We start from the raw sequence: 17,103 nt of genomic DNA on the forward strand, positions 1-17,103 counted from the left end.
AATATAGTTTAGTAACACTTCCATTATGATAAGCAAGCTTGGCATTCATATAATTTATTTACTGTGAATGCCAAAATAAAACCATTATACTTAAACATACCAGTTCAATCAAACTCTTATTAAGTTTCCCAAACTGTGGAGCCATACGCTGATTCAGCTCAGCCAACAGAGTCTGAGGTTCTGGATTCAAGTAACTGAGAGAGCACAACAAGCGATATCAGGCTTATCAGCTAAAAAAATATTAAGCCAAGATAAATAACAGAACAAGCGCCTCAAATGACAAACAATATTTATGTAATGTAAGCAGCACTGACTTCTCAATGTCCCTCTTGTTTCTCACAAGGTCCATTTTGGAGAGAACATTAACATGAGGTAGCTCCAGTTGAACCATAGCAGATAGTGAGGCCATACAGCCACTTATGAACTTGGTGACATCTGTTATAAACTAATAAAGAATACAAGATAGAATTTCAGAATAAATACATTTGAAATGGATATACATTCAAATAAGTTTGCTAGAATATATGCATAAGTACCTGTGAATCAAGTAAGTACACAACACAGACATTGAAATTTTTACGCTTTAAGTGCTCCACAAAGTTCTTAAGCACTGGTACATGGGAGAAGAGTTCTATCTGGCCTTAAATGACAAAAGAAATTGGCATCAGAATCTCAGTACTAGAAGATAAATAAATGCACATGATGGTAATTCTCAGAGAGAAAAAATATCAGTTGGATATTTGTTTCTTCAGGGGGGAGAGCAATCGGCATAGAGGATAAAGACAATTCAACTGTGCAAAAAACTAAGGATTTAACTGATAAGGCACTGCAATGAGTATTGATAGCCATTTATGTCAGCAAAGTCATCACTAATTTGGAAGGGGAGTGCAGTCCAACTAGAGTTTACCATGTGATAAGGTTTACAAGAATGATTGCTAAGGAACCAGGCATTCCTAGGTGATCATCAATATTTTAAAGGTACCAGTACAGACTAAGAAAAACTCTGAAGGATAAAGACACTTCAGGAAAAGGGACTATGAGTTTCGGCTGAATCTTAGATGAGCAACAAAACATCTCAGTAATCATAATGAGTGGCTCTAGTGTCATAGTATTATATCACATAAGATACTCCATGAAAATAAATGTATCATAAGATTCATAACATAAGTTCTTGAACAAAGAGACAACAATGTCAGGAAACAGTCGTGCTACCTGGGCAGTCAAAAACTAAATAATCATCATCCAAATAATTGTCCAATTCTTCTGTCAGCCACTCATCCAGATTTTCTTCGAGGTGCATGTGGTAGTTAAGGCTGTACAAAATTTCATACAGCGTATTGAAAGACTGACATGCCATTTACCTGATAATCACAGTTCAGCTTTGGTAAAAGACAGTTATACTGAGACAGCACTAAAGCATAAATTAACAGCATGAAGAATTGAATGGAATCATATATAGTGAAGGATACTCCATGCAGTAAATAAGGCCACCATTTGGCCCCAATCCAAGCTCCTCCATGACATCCTCCAACGAAATGAGTTCCCTAATATCTGAAAACAAGCGTCCAGATTAAGGACATGCAAAGTGGAATATGCCACAGTACTAACAACAATCAATAAACCCAAAAGTTGCAGGGTCTCACCCATTGCTACAGGATAGTTGAAATTCTCAGCAGCAGGATCTAAGTTTACAATATTAATTGATCGGCCAATAGTTTCGCAATGTTGGGCCAAGCTAGAACAATAGGTAGACTGCAACAACCAGATATAGTGCATCTTAATAGAGAGCATTACTCATCATAGTAACAAGAAAAATGCACAAATTAATAAATCCAAATCACCACCACCATCAGGACAAATATATGTGCCAGATGATAAAATATAGATGAACTTGTAAGATACGCAGCAACATTTGTTAATAACCTTTCCACTGCAGCAGGGCCAATGACTAATTGTGCGTACCCATGATAGTTCCTATTGGTTTCGAACTGTTAGTCGGAAATGGAGGTTCGGAGAAATCAAGGGCTTGAAAGACTCCAAGAACTGCAACCAAAGCGTAACTAGCGAACCAAACAGCAGCCGCAAACAATAAGCTCAGTGCATCAGTGAGGCCCATAAAGTAATGTCACTGGTGAAAGCATTATTACACCGCTTGAATCATCAGCCACACAGCAAAAAAGGACAAAAAAAATCGGATTAGTACAGAAAACAATTCAAATTGTTCCCATTCGTAAAACACGAGCAATCAATAAGTATGCATACAATCTTAACACAGATTTCAAAGATACAATAATGCCCCAGTCATAATTTTAACAACATACAGAAAATCTTCTATTCAGAACACAAGAATAACACATAAAAGAGAAACAACAGTACAAATACAATACATTAAACCAGAATTACATCTATCCCTTAGAACTACACTTTTTTCGCCAAGTAGCTTCAACTCCAACAGTAGTAATCAAACATCCTAACAAGTATGAAACTTTCTCTTCAGCGCCCAACACCGAGTAACAGGAGAATAAACGATACAGACGCATCAGTTGTTCAATCATTTACTAGCTCAAAGTCAAACAATCCTCCGAAACTAGCAAGCACATTTAAAAGATATACATACAAAATCACTTATCTTCTCTGCGACTCCCTTTTCCCCTTTATCACTCAGGAAACGTATAATAAAATTAAAAAAGCTGCTACTATCCATATAATGAATGCTGAAACAACCAATTCCATGAACTATTGTGGATTGTGCTGTCAAAATCAAACAAAGAGAGGGGGAGAAATTACCAAAATAGAGGACAGAGAACCAAATTCTCGAACTTGCACAGATTCTGGAGAAAAGCATGAAGGGTCTTCTTTAATAATAATAATAATAATAATAATAATAATTGGCCAAACCGCGTTGATAGGAGAAATGGGTGCTTTAATTTCAAAGCACTTGTAATTGAGTTAACTAGGTGTGATGCAGAAACACAAAAAAAAAAAAAAAACTAGGTGTGGTACAGTGGTTAATCACTTTCTAATCAAGCAGTCATAGCTCATCATACAATTATGATTTCTTGCCTTTTTAGATATCAGAATATAGAGTTATCTGTATGAATTTATAGAACAGATCATGTTCGACTAATCAGATTCTCTAAAAAAATGGAAGCAAGTAAGAGCATCCACAATGGCGAGCCAACCGGCTAGCCGATCCCTGGCGCTCGCCGGTCCGCTCGTCGAACCATTGCAGCCGGCGAGTACCAAATCGGCGAGAAAAACAGCGAGCCCACACCGATTCTCGAGCGCTGGCCGATGCACTCGCCGATCGGCGAGCGATCGGCAAGCGGATTTTTTTTATTTAATTTTCGAAACACTATATATACGCGATTTGCACGTCATTTTCATTTGCACCACTTGTTTTAACGAGTATTCTCTCTATCTTAATTTCTGTACAAGAGCAACAACGCGAAATGGAGCACAACAACGAGCCAACTCCAGGGACGAGCGGGTCTCAAACTCTCACGGTACCCGTGGGAGGTGGATGGGGTCCGATGGCCGGGTAATACAACATGTTACCTTGGCAGCAGATGATGCCCCGGATGACATCCGTGGGTGGTATGCCGGGATGGCAGGGGATGCCGGGTCGGCCGACAATGCAGGGCGGGCCGGCGATGCCGGGTGGGAAGGGGGTACCGGAGATGCAACCCGGGATGCAGATGATGCCGGGGTGGGCACCCGGGATGCAGGGGACGCGGGGGGGGGGGGACAACGTCTATCGCCCCAGATTTGATTTTGTTACTGCTTCTTCGCACACATCGGCCCCAGCAGATACGCAGTTCACTGGGTTTGAGACCTTCTCCTTAAAGGAGTTGGAGATAGATCTCGGGGATGCGGACACTCCCGTTCAAACGCGGGGAGTAGGGCGGGGTCGGGGCGCGCCAAAGAAGAAGAAGGAGAAGAGGGTGGTCGGCGAGTCGTCGCAGCCGACTGGTGACGACAGCCCGACACAGAGAACGCCGCGCTATCCTAGGCGTGGGTGAGTGTTTGCGATGATCCCCTCGCCTCGAACAATCAGAGGATCGTCAACTTGTGGGCTAAAATAGCAGCAGCCTACAAAGCATTTTGCCCGAAGGGGAGGCCACGGAGCGGGGAGAAGTGCCGGAAGGGGTGGGACCGAATCCGGGCTAGGGTCTCCCGATTTTCTGGCTTGTACACCTACGCCCTCCGAATGCAGACCAGAAAGCCTTTCCCCAGCCTAGGCTTTACAAGGAGTTCACCTACTGGAACTGCTATGAGGTGCTGATGGACTCCGAGAAGTTTCGGGCAGGTGTAGATGCTGGTTGGCCGAAGAAGCAGCGCCTGAACTATACCGGTGCTTAAAGCGGCGGCAGCAGCAGCGGTTCCCACTGTCTCCCCGAGGAGGTACAGGAAACCCCGTCCCCTCCCGCGTTTGCTCGCCGCACTCGCCCGGTTGGTCAAAGGCGGGCGCAACGGGCTCGCCAGACCTCCCAGGAGGTCCAGTCGGCATCCCCCTGTTGGCGCGTCGACATCCGAGCTCCTCTTCTTCACGCGTCAACAAATGTACAAGATCTTAGCTGAATGGAGGGCGGCAACTGACTCCGAGGAGAAGAGTTTTCTTCACGCAATGCTCGTGAGTATGCGAGCCGATTTGAATCCCGCCGCGGCACAGGTGGGGGGCTCAGATGCGGACTCAGATGCCGCGATTTGGGGGTCCCGGATAGAGGCGACAACGGCGACGACGGCTAGGAGTGAGGCGGAGGCGGGGGGTTCGTGTGTGGAGGAGGAGTTTTTTTAGATTTCTGTAATTTTTTTTAATTAATGTACTTTTTAAAATTAATTTACTTTTTTTTATTAATGTACTTTTTAAAATTTTAAATTATTATTGAGTTTTCCCGTATATGTGTCATAAATTTAATTCCGTATTTTGTGTGATTGTTAATTATTTATTTTTTATAATTTTGTTTATTGTGGCTAGGCTATGGCTGAGCTATTGCTTGTCCAGTTACTTGTCCTGATGATATGACAGGAGGAGTTTTAGTGCTGATGATATGACAGGAGGAGTTTGTGGCTAGGCTATGGCTGGGCTATGGTTGACTATTCTTATTGTAGATGCTCTAACGGAGTTCTCTCACTAATGTACTACTATCGACTCAATTTTCAAAAATACTAGTATCTCTCAATTACAGTGTAATTTTTGAGTTTAAATAAAGTTAATTTTATTTGATTTTATTGAATTTTATATTTCTAATTAAATTGATAAATAAATTATAAAATATTTCCGTGTACTAAAGGACAGTCTCATATATAATCATAAATTTTAATAAAAAATTAATAAAATAAGAGAAAGAGAAATGGTGAATAAAATAGGACAGAAATGAGTCAATTATGAATTAAACTATTTTTTGTAACGCTCAAACAAAAATATAGTAGAGCATATTTTTTCGGGGTAAAATATTAAAATAAGTGGAATTAGTTAAGAGAAAGAACAATGCATTATGGTCATGTTTGATTGTCGGGATTTTATCTGGGAAAGTAATATGATTCCTTAAATTTTAAAATCATGAGTTTATTTCCGTTTTTAATCAAGCTGGGAAAATGATCAGAATTCCGAGACAAGGAAAGTTAGTACAACTTTCCAGTATTATGAATCATAACTTTTCTTAGGTATTCTTTTTTCTAGTTCTAAGATTCTTACATATTTAATGCAATATAAGTATAGTTTTATATTATTATTATTATTAATTATTACAATGCATCAAAAATAATTTAAAATTATAAACCATACTGAATTACTACGGTATAATAAATAACTATAATCAATAGTAACATAATTATAACTATATTATTATAATATTTATATAATATAAATTATCTAATAATAAATAATAATAATAATTTTATAAATTAATATTAATCAATAAAGTCATAGTGAAATTTCAAATTCTAAATTTATTCAATTATAATATCCATAAATATTACAACTATAATTATAATAGTCATATTTATTATTATAATTATTTATAATTATAATACTCCAGGTAACTATAATTATAATTATATTATTATATATTATGATGAATAATTCATATTTAACTAATAAACATAATTATATAATTATTATCAATTGTAATTAATAATTAATTAATATTTTTATATTATTATTATTTTTTAATAAGTAGGAGCATAATTTTAGTTTGATGTTTATATCAAATATAAAAATTTAAAATTTTGATATTTTTTAAATACAAGAGAGTAAAGTTATTAGTATTATAATCCCGGGATTTATTTTCCTATGAATCATTTTCTCGTCACCCAAACTAGGCCTATGGATACCGTCTATGTGCGTCCATGAAAAATTCAAGCTAACCGCAAAACCCATTAAGTTCGAGATTACAGCCACCATTCATGGCGGTGGCCGGTCAATAGATCCAATTGGCCGGATTATTAACTTCATCTCACTATTCGTGGAGCTAGAAACTGCACCTGTGCTTGCGATTCTGCTCTTTCTCTTTCCTAATTCTCCATCCTAAATTCAGCCGAAATTCTTGTGCAAGGGCTTCCATATTTCCAGGTGTGTTGTCATTATTGCTATATTGCTAATTTTCTTCTTTTTTTTCCTGCGGATTGATCTATTAACCATCCATTTTGAATTGCGCTCGACTATTTTCTTCGAATTTGATATCTATGTTCATTCGGGGGCACAAGGACAGTAGTAATTGACTAATTTCTACGGAGATTTATGTGATTGTGACTGTGTGGATATATACTCCAACTGCAACTGCAGTAAAATTGTAGGATAGTTGCGGTGATTCTCTTGGAGTTTGTTCTCGTTATTTTTGCCCCCACGAAGTAGGGAATTATTGTTAAAACCTTTTGTTTGTGATTCTTTGCTGCCGAGGAAGTGAAAAAGTTGTATACTCGCGAGGTGCTGTGTCTGTTAGCGAGTAAAATTTTATGCATAAGGCCTTCTCACCTGAGCATTGACGCGACCATTCAGAATCATATATTTATGAATTAACTTTCTTCTTGTTGGATGGAGTTATGTCACAATATCATGCCTGTCCTCGATACTTGAGTATGGCTTGATAAATGCATTGCTTTTGTTTGCTGGATTAGTATTTAGTAAGGAGGTTTTTAATTTGTATAGTTTGTGATGCTGCAGAAATGCTTCAGCTGTTCCTTTGCGAGCCTTCCTGGGACCATGACACCAGGAATGATGAATATAGTAAGCAGAGAATATCTCTTCTTGATGAATTAGAACAATCAATCTGGTCATTTATTTCATCAGGAAGCCGATCAGAAGCTCGGCTGTGGCTTTGTAACACAATATCAGGCATAAACTCCATCCGCCCCCGCCACCAACGAGACTTATTTCTGAGCCTATTGAGATCCAAGCCAATCAAGTGGAACTTAGCATCACAACTTCTGCAATTGATCTTTCAGAAGCAACCACAAAAGATGGGCCCTATAATAGCAAGGAAAAGCTGCAAGCTGGAGAATTTTTTCAAAGGCAAGTGCTGATTTTTACTGTAAATTTCTCGTGACATTGGAGTTGATATAAATTTTCTAATAAATTTTCCACAGATTATTTACTGAGCCCATGACTCATCTTTGATATATTAGGATGCATTGAATCTCAGGAGTGTTAAGTGGAATTTCAGTGGCATGCATAGCATTATATAAAGATATGCATGAAGAAGTATTTTAGGGCTACTTCAATGGTATTTGATTATATTGATTAGTAATTATTTTTATATGATGAAGAACTGATAACTGTTTTTCTCAATGGCATTATACTCAGCTTTTACATGTCATCATTATCTGAATGGCAAACAACTGGATTCTTTTTATGGCTTCTAATTGTGGTTATCTGAATGGCAAACAACTGAATTCTGTTTAAGGGTTATAATTGTGGAAGCTTAAATTGTTTGGATGGCATTGACCGGCTTTTTATGACTTCCCCGCTGAATTCAGATATTATGTTGTATTATCCCCTAGCTACAAAGAAACAGTTTGATGTTTATAATCGCATCCATATGTAAATGCCAACGATTAGAAATAATCTACAGTTTTCTTCCATTTTCAGTCCTTGAGCATGTGTAGTATGTTTAGTCGATTAGATCAAAACGGCATTTTGTCAGGATCCTTAGACATTCATAGCAATTTTAAATGGCATGTCGTATAGTTGAATTTACATATTTACTGTTAATTAAATTATTGGTGCTACTCTTACACAAATTTTCAATTGGCTGGCTCATTGGTATGAATCTTAACCCATTTATGTCTCCAGGAAATTCTAGGCGCATCCTACAGTGGTTCTCTAATTTTGCTGGTACTGGTGGATCAGATCATGGAAAAGGTGCTAAAGCATTATCCCAGTTTGCTTTTGTAAACCGAGATATTTGTTGGGAGGAGCTGGAGTGGAAAGGTAAACATGGGCAGTCTCCTGCCATGGTTGCAACGAAGCCCCATTATTTCCTTGATTTAGATGTTCTACGAACTGTTGATAATTTTCTTGAGTATGTACCTGAATTCTGGTCATCCCGTGAGTTCTCCGAGTCGTTAAAGGATGGTAGCATTTTGCTGATTGATACACAATATTTTGTTGACTTGTTTACTGACCTGATGTGTGAGGAGGAACTAGAAGAAGTTTGGGAAGTTATTGATGAATTCCTCATGGAGCAATCTTTCTCATTCTTATGCCATCACCTTCTGATCATTCTCGAAGAGCAAGATTTGTGTCATTTCCTGGATCTAGTACCGAAATATCTTAGACAAAAATCAGAAACAGTTGGGCTTGGCAGTGCATCTGAATGGTTTGAAGCGATACTTTCAAAATACAGTGCTTCTACTACCATAGATCAGCTACTTCTGCTTACTGCTGTGACTAGTCAAGGTCGCCATCTCCTGCGGCTTGTTCAGGAAGAAGGTAGCGAGGAACAAAAACAAAAGATAAAGGATGTGGTTTCTCAGCTTTGTGAACTGTCAAATCATGCCAATGACTTGGCAACGATATTGAAAAAAGGCCTAAATAGCAACCCCTTAGTCGTCATAAAACGGTTGGGTGTGCAGTCCTGGGCGATATATTATTGGCTATCACGAGAATTTCACAAGACTGAATCCTGGGAGTCTTTGTTTGTCAACAATGGAATAAAATTTCGCCAGTCTGACAAGTATGCTATGCTACATGATGATGACCTTTCGGAAGATGGATCAGATTATGATAGAGAATCTAGAGTAAGCCTCAAGCGCAAGAAGCATAGAAAACACAAAAGAACAAGAGAGCGAAATTTCAATCGTACTGAAGATTATGAAGATGAGTTGGTTGGACATGATATATTGAATAACAGGCTAGATCTGCAATCCAAGGTGGGTGATTGGTTGCTCTCAACTGATGGCTATTCTTCTGTATGGAGCACTGTAAGTCCAAATACTCTCTTCTTTTTTTGTTGCTGCAATCTGCATCCAGTCTTCAAGTTCTTTAGGTCTTCATCTATATATTCTAAATGCTCGCTTACTTAGCTGTGAATTCTTTATCACAAGATTAGTTTATATGTATAAAAAGATGTAGAACTACTTTTATCAACTCATAGGCTCATGTTGGATGATGAGAGTAGGGAAGCATAAACTTTCTGAAACCATAAAATCACACCTGATTAGAAAATTCTGTTTCTTAGTCGCACCACAGGTTGCTCTGCATTAGAATGGTAAAATATGTTAGGTAAAAAATTTGGTCCCAGGCTTTCTTCTAGTCTTAGATTTGATGTTAAATTATGTGTTTTTCTTTCTTGCGCTTCACGTGTTATACGCACAAAATGTATGACTATATCCATATAGAGAATGTTTGAAGTCAAAGCGATTTCTCATGCTGTTTTGTAGGTGGATCTGCCAGAACACCTTTCAAGGCACTGCTTTATTGTGTGGCTGAAGTGGGTGTTTGCCAAGAGCGAGATGGTGCCTTAATTTTTTGGTCTAGGACTATTTCCCTTTTGACAGAGAGAGCTCTTCGTTGAAATGTTTCAAGGTTTGTGTGAAAACCTGATTCTTGGTATTTAAAACACTTCCAGCATCATTTTGGAAATTCTCAAAAAATTCATGAATTTTCTTAAATGAATGATTATTTTCCCATGACCACCTATGGTTTTGGCAGTGAAGTTGAACTACCACATGAAACAGGAAAGCGGTAGACACCTATTTGTCTTCTCCGGTGTATTGAAAGTCAGGAGAATTTGCATTGACAGCAGAAATGTCCAGGTTCTGTCTTATCTAGTTACTACTACTTTCTTTAATTTTTATCATAATACAACTACGACAGAAATCCTGATAAAATGTTGGATATGTAATTAGCAATGAGAACTTAAAGAACAAGCCCCATTTGGCTCCCTGCGCCGATCAATGACTTCCAGTAGCTGCTTCTTGAAAGTGAGAGTTGAAGTATATGCTCGTCTTCTCTATCCCATATTGGTTTAAGTTTAGCTCTCTTTGGGAAGTGGGAGTGGAGTTTATGCTCACGTGCTTGAGAAAAAAACGTTATGGTGGCCATTTCGTTGGGGCCTATGTACATTTGAAGTTCTCTTAGTTATAAATTCACTGACAAATATTTCCCAATGAAATTATGTCTGAACGTTTCATGAAGTATGAGTTGCACCTTATTTGCCTTTGTTTTGGGAATTGGGATCCTAAATCCAATTCCAATGATACTCCAGAAATGGGTAAAAAACTCTGTTTTCCCACCCATTATTTTGGTTCTTTTGCTGAGATTGATAGAGTATTATTCTTCAACACTATATTGTATATTTACTATATGGTGGACATAGAATTACAATTAGTGACATTAAGCATTAACATCATTATATTTATGTAAATAAAAAAAATTATGTTTTTTTTTGTTTTCTTATGTTAATTAATTTACTTTTTTGCCTAATTTTAATTTTTCTTCTTGTTTATTCACAATTTAAGAGGATCGATAAACTTCCAACCTATTTATTGGAGGGGAGTTTTACTAAGTTTTTCTTCATTATCTTTTTGTCTTATTTAATTCCATGTGTCTATTTTATGTCAATGAGAAGTCCTTCGAATATAATGCTATATACATCCGTAATATTAATAGCACTCTTTTATATTCGGAATATTATTAGCAGTCTTTAGTAATCTGGAGTTGAATTGAACTACACTCCATGTAGCCTCGAGAATTTAGTATAGTATTTTTCATGTGTCAAGCATTGGAAATAAATTTAAAGATAGTGTAAGATGTAATGACAACGAGTATATGGAAACAAATAACAAATGTTTTCAATCGTTGTTCCTCCTTGTACTAACATATCCTCACATGTGCAGTCCAAGAAATAACATAACAGATACTAGTACAAAGCATCTTTTGAGTTGCGCTTTATCATCACATCTTTGGGTTCTCAACGTAGAGGTATCGTCGTTCATGTTTCCAACTTTAAGGCTTTAGCTTCTTTGATCCCAAGACCTGCAATAAATTAGACGATTGAACGCTAAGGAAGGCAATGAATTTGTTTATCAGACAATTGACATAACTCGTATTGTTCAAGAAGCAGCTTCAAACAGTTGAACTCACCCGATGAAATAAATTTCGGTAAGCTGACATATTCGGGGCAGGAACTTTCTGGTGGGATTTCAACGCCACAATCCCGAAACTGCAATAGTTCTCGAAACAAGAAAAAAAGGATGTATCAAAAATGCACGTTATATCTCTGATGGCCTAGTTTATTGATCCAACAACTAATGATAAAGAAAAAAAATCACAAAAACAAGGGAATATACTAAAATATCAAAAACATCAGACCTTGAAGTCCTTGCTGAAGCAGAGTCGAAGTTCCTCGACAGCATCACCAGAACATGCAAGTGCTGGAGTGGCATGGTAAGCCTTTTCTATAGCTGAAACAATGCCTCCAAGAGGATACTTTTCACAGTTTGATGCTACATAGCCTGCTTCTCTTAAAACTTCCTGCTTGTGTATATATATCATAGGGTGAATATTCCAGTATGCTCTTCTAACTTTGATCGACTTAATGATCGATAAGCCAGTTGAAGTCATACAAGTTAATGATCAACCAGCAAGCAATCAACCAAGTACAGAACAAAGTGCACAATTATACATACGCAAGCACCCAGTCATTATAGACGGTCAATACATATATTTGGAGATCTTGCATCTTTTAACTGAACCTTTTTTTGGTGAAGACTATACCAATAGGTAATATGAGAATATGTGAAGGTAGAAGTAGAATCTCAGGATTCATGGAGTTAATATGTTCAACAATAGTCTATGCTAAACTGACTTTCATTCTAATTCTACTTTACATATGACACGCATTCTTGTAATCAGATGAACACACTCTTCAACGGTTTGAATACTCATCAAAATAAAACATAGTTTTTCACTGGTGAAAATAAAATATACTCTGCATGAACTGAAAAGCTCAATGTTAAAGCATTATATTACCGTGACATTATATTTGAAGTAGAGGTTAAGAACTGTCCTGAAGTAATCATATTCATCTCTTATGACTGGAAATGAACAAGGTCCATGTTTTTCTGTAAAAAAATGTATGAAGATGAAATAAGGTTCCTTCCCAGTTGAAGTATTCTCCAAGTTTCTCAAAGCATTAAGTTGAAACCACTACTAAATCATCTTTAGTTATAACAGATGGTTATTGATATCAGACTGCTTTGTGCACAAGATGCTAAATTACCAATATTTCAGGCACAAAGGAAAGATATTGACCAAGTAGAACTAAATTTCTCAAGAAGTTTACCCCACTGTCTCCAGATGCGTTCCAATCCGAGTATTCCAAAAACAACAGCAACAAAGGAAGTATCGTTAGTTTCTTCTCTTGGCATCACCAGCTTTAAAGGAATGTGCATCAACAAACCTCATGTTCCCAGAACAGCCCCGTTCCATTATGGCAATTTGAAGAAGATTCACAGTTGTAAGATGGCCAGTACTTTTTCATGGTGCTTAGCAATGTCGAAATCTGAAACAACAAAAATCAATTAATTGGACGAAGCATATCAAATTAAAGGAGAAATTACTACATGCTTGAGATATATTTCTTCTAAAATATAAAACATTCAAATAAGCAAACCAGTGCAAACTAGAAACTTACCTTTTTAATATTAAATCTTTTGCCAGGGCAGCATGCTGGCCAAGTCCCGTCATTATAATCAGGCCAAAGTCCATCTGCATGGAAAGGAGAGACATGGACATAGAAAATATACCATAAATAGGACCTTCTTAATCTCAATATGGAAGCAACATCCGCCGCATACATAAACATGAATGAAAAAAATAGACATGCATCTGCTAAATATCAAACTACCGATAACTCATACCACTACATGGTTTTGTTCAAGCATGAGATAGCTTCACTTACGGATAGTAAATTCTGTCAAGGCACTCGAACTGAAGCAAATTAAACAGAAACGTTAGTAAGTCTTCTTAACATATATTGGAAAATGCTCAAGCAGCAGTCAAAATAACAAAACAAGTTTTCATCAACAAATATGGAAGAGGATAGAGTAAGGCCCAAAGTGGTCCGAAACATATGACGATTTTACGATTTTGGTCCTAAACATTATCTATTGAATTATTTCGTCCTGCACAATTGGAAACGGGCCACATTTAGTCCTTTTTGGACAGCAATGTTAAAAAATGACGGTCAACATTGGTTTAGTCAAAATCATTATTTTAAAAAAATATCAAATATTCTAATCTAAACCATTAAAATGGCCTTGAAGGAGGAATTGAATTAGCTGAAATTGATATGGGAGAATCTGTACGCAGAGAGTATTCTTGGTCGAGCTCGCCGTTGGAGCTATCACTGCTATTGCCGTTGAAGCAATTGCAGCGGTTGCAGGCGCATTTCTTGGAGGCGGAGGACGCTCGTTGTTATCCTCCATGTCTGAACCATTTTATCCAAACAGACCGAGCTCGGACGAAATACGAAGGACGTTGGTGTACGAACGGTCAAACAACCGTTTAAGCTGAGACTTAAACACCGGTGGCTTCACGGCGTCGCTCGGGATCCAATCGATCGACTGAATTCTCATCGGAAAATTTGATTTTCCGCTGCTTTGGGATCGCTCATCACCTGGGCGCGACGCCTCTTCTTCCTCGAGGGAGAGGCACTCGTAGGCGGCGTTGCAGAAGGAGGCGGCCATGGTGACGACTGTGCCGCCGCCGACCTGGCCCTGGGACCGCAGCGCGTTGGCCCTATCGCAGGTGATAATGATGGGCGGTTCGGCTTGTTCTTCGACCCCGTCGGCCGCCCCTGAACCCTGTGGCCGCCGCGACACCTTGCCGCCCTTCTCTCCCGCCGCCATTGTAGCTCTGGTCACGGCCGTGCCGCGCTTTAGGCTTAGGGAGATGTTGTTCTTGTTCTCGTTGTTGTTGCCGTCGTCCGGGTTGGCGTGGGAGTGGTGGTGGTGGTGCTAGAACGATTTTTGGTGGTGGAGCCGGAGATCTCGGGCGTGGAACAACGACAGCAGATTTACGAATCGCTTCCCAAAAAGGATAAACAAGAAGATGGGTTTGCCTATTTAATTTCACTTTAATTAATTAGATTAGAATATTGACTAAAGCCCCATTTTGATCTTTAACATATTGCGATTTTTTGATTTTGGTCCAAAATATTATCTTTTGAATTATTCGGCCCCTCACAAATAAAAACGGGTCACATTTGGTCAATTTTGGACGGTTCCGTCAAATTTGACGGAAACCCTAACCCAAACCTCCCTCACCACCTCCGCCACGGCGTCCACCTTCCATCATCCCTCAGCCTCACCCACCGTCGTCACCGTCTCATCCCTCAGCCTCACCACCTCCGCCACGACGTCCACCTTCCTCGCCTCGCTCAACTCAGCAATCAATCCCCCGTAGCTGTCGCAATCGGGGACGCATTCCGCCCTCCCCATCCCTTTCAACACCTCCACTGCTTCCCCAAATTGAACGATTTTCGAAAGAGTTAGAAATAGGTAATTGCAGGTGCCGCAATCGGGGGCGTATCCAATCGATTTCATCTCCCAGAAAAATTAGCGACGACGCCGCCTTCCGGTGTTGCCGCAGCCACGATTTGAGAGGAGGAGGTGGAACTGCGGCGGGGGGAAGCAGCCGTAGTGGAGGGTGCCTGGACGACGACGAGGGCGAGGGGGAGGTGGTCGATAGAGGGGTCGAGGGTGAGGGAGAGGGAGAGGAGGCGAGACGACGACTTGACGGTGAGCAGCAGCGGCATAACACCGGGAGTCGGAAGCCGACATGTCCGAGGAGAAATGAGGGTGCCGCGAAATCGATTCTGAGGCAGAGGGGGATGACACCGAGAAGGTCGTGTTTCAATTTGGAACTTCTAATTGAGAAGAAAAGAGCGAGAGAAGGACATGGCAGAGATAGAAAGAGGGAGGAAGAGGACCGAAGGTGATGGTATGGCGGAGCTTGGCGGCGAAGATGCTGGAGGGGGGAATTTCCGTCAAATTTGACGGAACGGTCAAAAATTGACCAAATGTGACCCATTTTTATTTGCGAGGGACCGAATAATTCAAAAGATAATGCTTAGAACCAAAATCGTAAAATCGTCATATGTTCAGGACCACTTTTGGCCTTTACTCAAGAGGATAAGCCTTTTATATTAATGTCATTATCTTCTAAAATCTCTCAACGCGTAAAATTTCCTATCAAGAACGCTTATTTGATTTATTGTTTTTGTGGGTGGTGACTGGTGGTGAGTCTATCTCTCATCTTCATCTCCCAATTTTTTCTGGTCTAGTCATAATGTATAACAATAAAAAAGCCAACTCCAAGAATTTATAACCAAGGCTGCCAAGCTATTGAAACGAAGCATTGTACAGTAAAAGCACCTCCACATAAATCAGATTGAAATAGTACAAATAAATATAGATGATCACTAAGGTGCTGTTCGGTTGCATGGCTCATTATCATATGATTATTCATCTAAGATTAAGTTGCGGGATTAATTTAGTTGGAGGGGGTAGCTATGCCTCATTAGCATATAATTATCCTTCTAGGATTAAGTCGTGAGATTCAATCTAATGAACCAAACATAATAGTAGTAATATTTAATCATGAATATAATCTTTCAAACTAAACCTGCAAATAGTCTGTCTTCCTTCAAAAATTAGGCTTAACACATCAGTGTGCTTGATGGTATACTGGCAATTGTTTTTCTAATCCATTAATGCGCAAGAAGTTGAAGTAGGGAATAACTGAACTGAACCAATTCCAACCACATTTGAGCAGAGATTATTGAGAAAGAGCAACAACTATTGACCTCAAAGAAGAATCCTATACAAAGACTCATTCAGCTCAATTCAGTTGTTATCATCTAGAACTTATGAAAAAGCGTCCAATAACAAGGTGGAGTGAAAATTGAATTTACCGGCGACAGCAGGCATTGGAGGGGCAGCATTCACCATCGGATGAGAGGCAGGCTGTTCCCGGCCACAGAAAAGATAGCATGAAGAAATCAAATTCTCTCTGCTGATTGCTTGATTTCACCAACAACTCCCCCAAATCCGAACTAGTACTGGTATCTGCAATACTGGATGATCCGATCCAAAGAGTTACCAAGACAATGCATTGAATTTTGAGGCGCGCGGGGAGTGAAGCCATCGAATCGTAGTAGAAATCGCAATATCGGAAAGCGGAGAAATATTGACGATTAACCTTTTTCTTTCGCTTAAAGTAAACACCACTGTTTAATTTCGAATTAAGCATACACAATCAACAAAATTTTTAATAACTAATGGCCTTTTTTCCGTGGATGAATAATGTAGGAGTATAATTTTATTAGACATTTTCCTTCTATCTTAGTTACAACTTAGAACCGATATATACGAAATTTATTTATCCTTATTTCTTGTTCTATGTACTGATTTTATTCATGATTTAAAGTCTTGTTTTAACTTTGTGCAAATTTGAGAAATTATAGAGAAAATTCATATGGAAAAAAGTTAGTGTAAAATTTATTTTTATATACTAGTAAATTTTTTTTAAAAAATCGTCATTAATATCTATATGTCATAATATCTTTATTTTTATTTTCTATGATCATATTATAT

General features: G+C 38.7%; 3 protein-coding genes across 6 annotated transcripts; 1 reads left to right on the plus strand and 2 right to left on the minus strand.

Annotated features, from left to right (window-relative positions):
• Window positions 1-100: 100 nt before the first annotated feature.
• On the minus strand, window positions 101-1,928 carry LOC121788271 (GPN-loop GTPase 3-like; the record flags this gene model as incomplete). Its single annotated transcript, XM_042187015.1, has 7 exons — window positions 1,924-1,928; window positions 1,644-1,752; window positions 1,470-1,551; window positions 1,213-1,298; window positions 537-640; window positions 315-445; window positions 101-194 (listed from the first exon to the last, which is right to left on the minus strand). Coding segments are annotated over exons 2-7 (501 nt in total), but the record flags the coding sequence as incomplete, so codon positions are not given.
• A 4,394-nt stretch (window positions 1,929-6,322) lies between these two features.
• Window positions 6,323-10,638, plus strand: LOC121788269. Of its 3 annotated transcripts, none has more exons than XM_042187013.1 (6): window positions 6,323-6,574; window positions 7,166-7,513; window positions 8,294-9,423; window positions 9,883-10,027; window positions 10,154-10,257; window positions 10,351-10,638. In XM_042187013.1, the coding sequence occupies exons 2-4, from the start codon at window positions 7,168-7,170 to the stop codon at window positions 9,964-9,966; spliced, it is 1,560 nt and encodes a 519-aa protein (XP_042042947.1). In that variant the 5' UTR covers window positions 6,323-6,574; window positions 7,166-7,167; the 3' UTR covers window positions 9,967-10,027; window positions 10,154-10,257; window positions 10,351-10,638. The 3 variants fall into 3 exon arrangements, with proteins under 3 accessions (XP_042042947.1, XP_042042945.1, XP_042042946.1); XM_042187011.1 differs by lacking the exon at window positions 6,323-6,574 and adding an exon at window positions 6,931-7,078; XM_042187012.1 differs by lacking the exon at window positions 6,323-6,574 and adding an exon at window positions 6,931-7,078 and having other exon boundaries at window positions 10,180-10,257.
• A 569-nt stretch (window positions 10,639-11,207) lies between these two features.
• Window positions 11,208-16,743, minus strand: LOC121788268 (ribonuclease 2-like). 2 transcript variants are annotated; one of them, XM_042187009.1, is made up of 9 exons: window positions 16,422-16,743; window positions 13,407-13,435; window positions 13,140-13,213; window positions 12,906-13,007; window positions 12,789-12,792; window positions 12,476-12,567; window positions 11,816-11,977; window positions 11,588-11,666; window positions 11,208-11,479 (listed from the first exon to the last, which is right to left on the minus strand). In XM_042187009.1, exons 1-9 carry the CDS (start codon window positions 16,652-16,654, stop codon window positions 11,436-11,438), a joined length of 819 nt encoding a protein of 272 aa, XP_042042943.1. In that variant the 5' UTR covers window positions 16,655-16,743; the 3' UTR covers window positions 11,208-11,435. The 2 variants fall into 2 exon arrangements, with proteins under 2 accessions (XP_042042943.1, XP_042042944.1); XM_042187010.1 differs by lacking the exon at window positions 13,407-13,435 and having other exon boundaries at window positions 16,422-16,742.
• Window positions 16,744-17,103: the final 360 nt, after the last annotated feature.

This window comes from Salvia splendens, unplaced genomic scaffold (genome assembly GCF_004379255.2).
Source record: "Salvia splendens isolate huo1 unplaced genomic scaffold, SspV2 ctg1007, whole genome shotgun sequence".
NCBI lineage: Eukaryota > Viridiplantae > Streptophyta > Magnoliopsida > Lamiales > Lamiaceae > Salvia > Salvia splendens.

What these genes read in the sequence shown, in the direction of transcription:
- LOC121788268 (XM_042187009.1), bottom strand. Translation starts at nt 16,654, where the DNA reads ATGGCTTCACTCCCCGCGCGCCTCAAAATTCAATGCATTGTCTTGGTA. An exon ending in CTTGACAGAATTTACTATCC is followed by an intron (nt 13,214 to 13,406) that starts GTAAGTGAAGCT and finishes CTTTCCATGCAG; the next exon opens with ATGGACTTTGGCCTGATTAT. An exon ending in GCTTCAGCAAGGACTTCAAG is followed by an intron (nt 11,667 to 11,815) that starts GTCTGATGTTTT and finishes GAACTATTGCAG; the next exon opens with TTTCGGGATTGTGGCGTTGA.
- LOC121788269 (XM_042187011.1), top strand. Translation starts at nt 7,045, where the DNA reads ATGTCACAATATCATGCCTGTCCTCGATACTTGA. An exon ending in GCTGGAGAATTTTTTCAAAG is followed by an intron (nt 7,514 to 8,293) that starts GCAAGTGCTGAT and finishes TTATGTCTCCAG; the next exon opens with GAAATTCTAGGCGCATCCTA. An exon ending in ATTCTTCTGTATGGAGCACT is followed by an intron (nt 9,424 to 9,882) that starts GTAAGTCCAAAT and finishes GCTGTTTTGTAG; the next exon opens with GTGGATCTGCCAGAACACCT.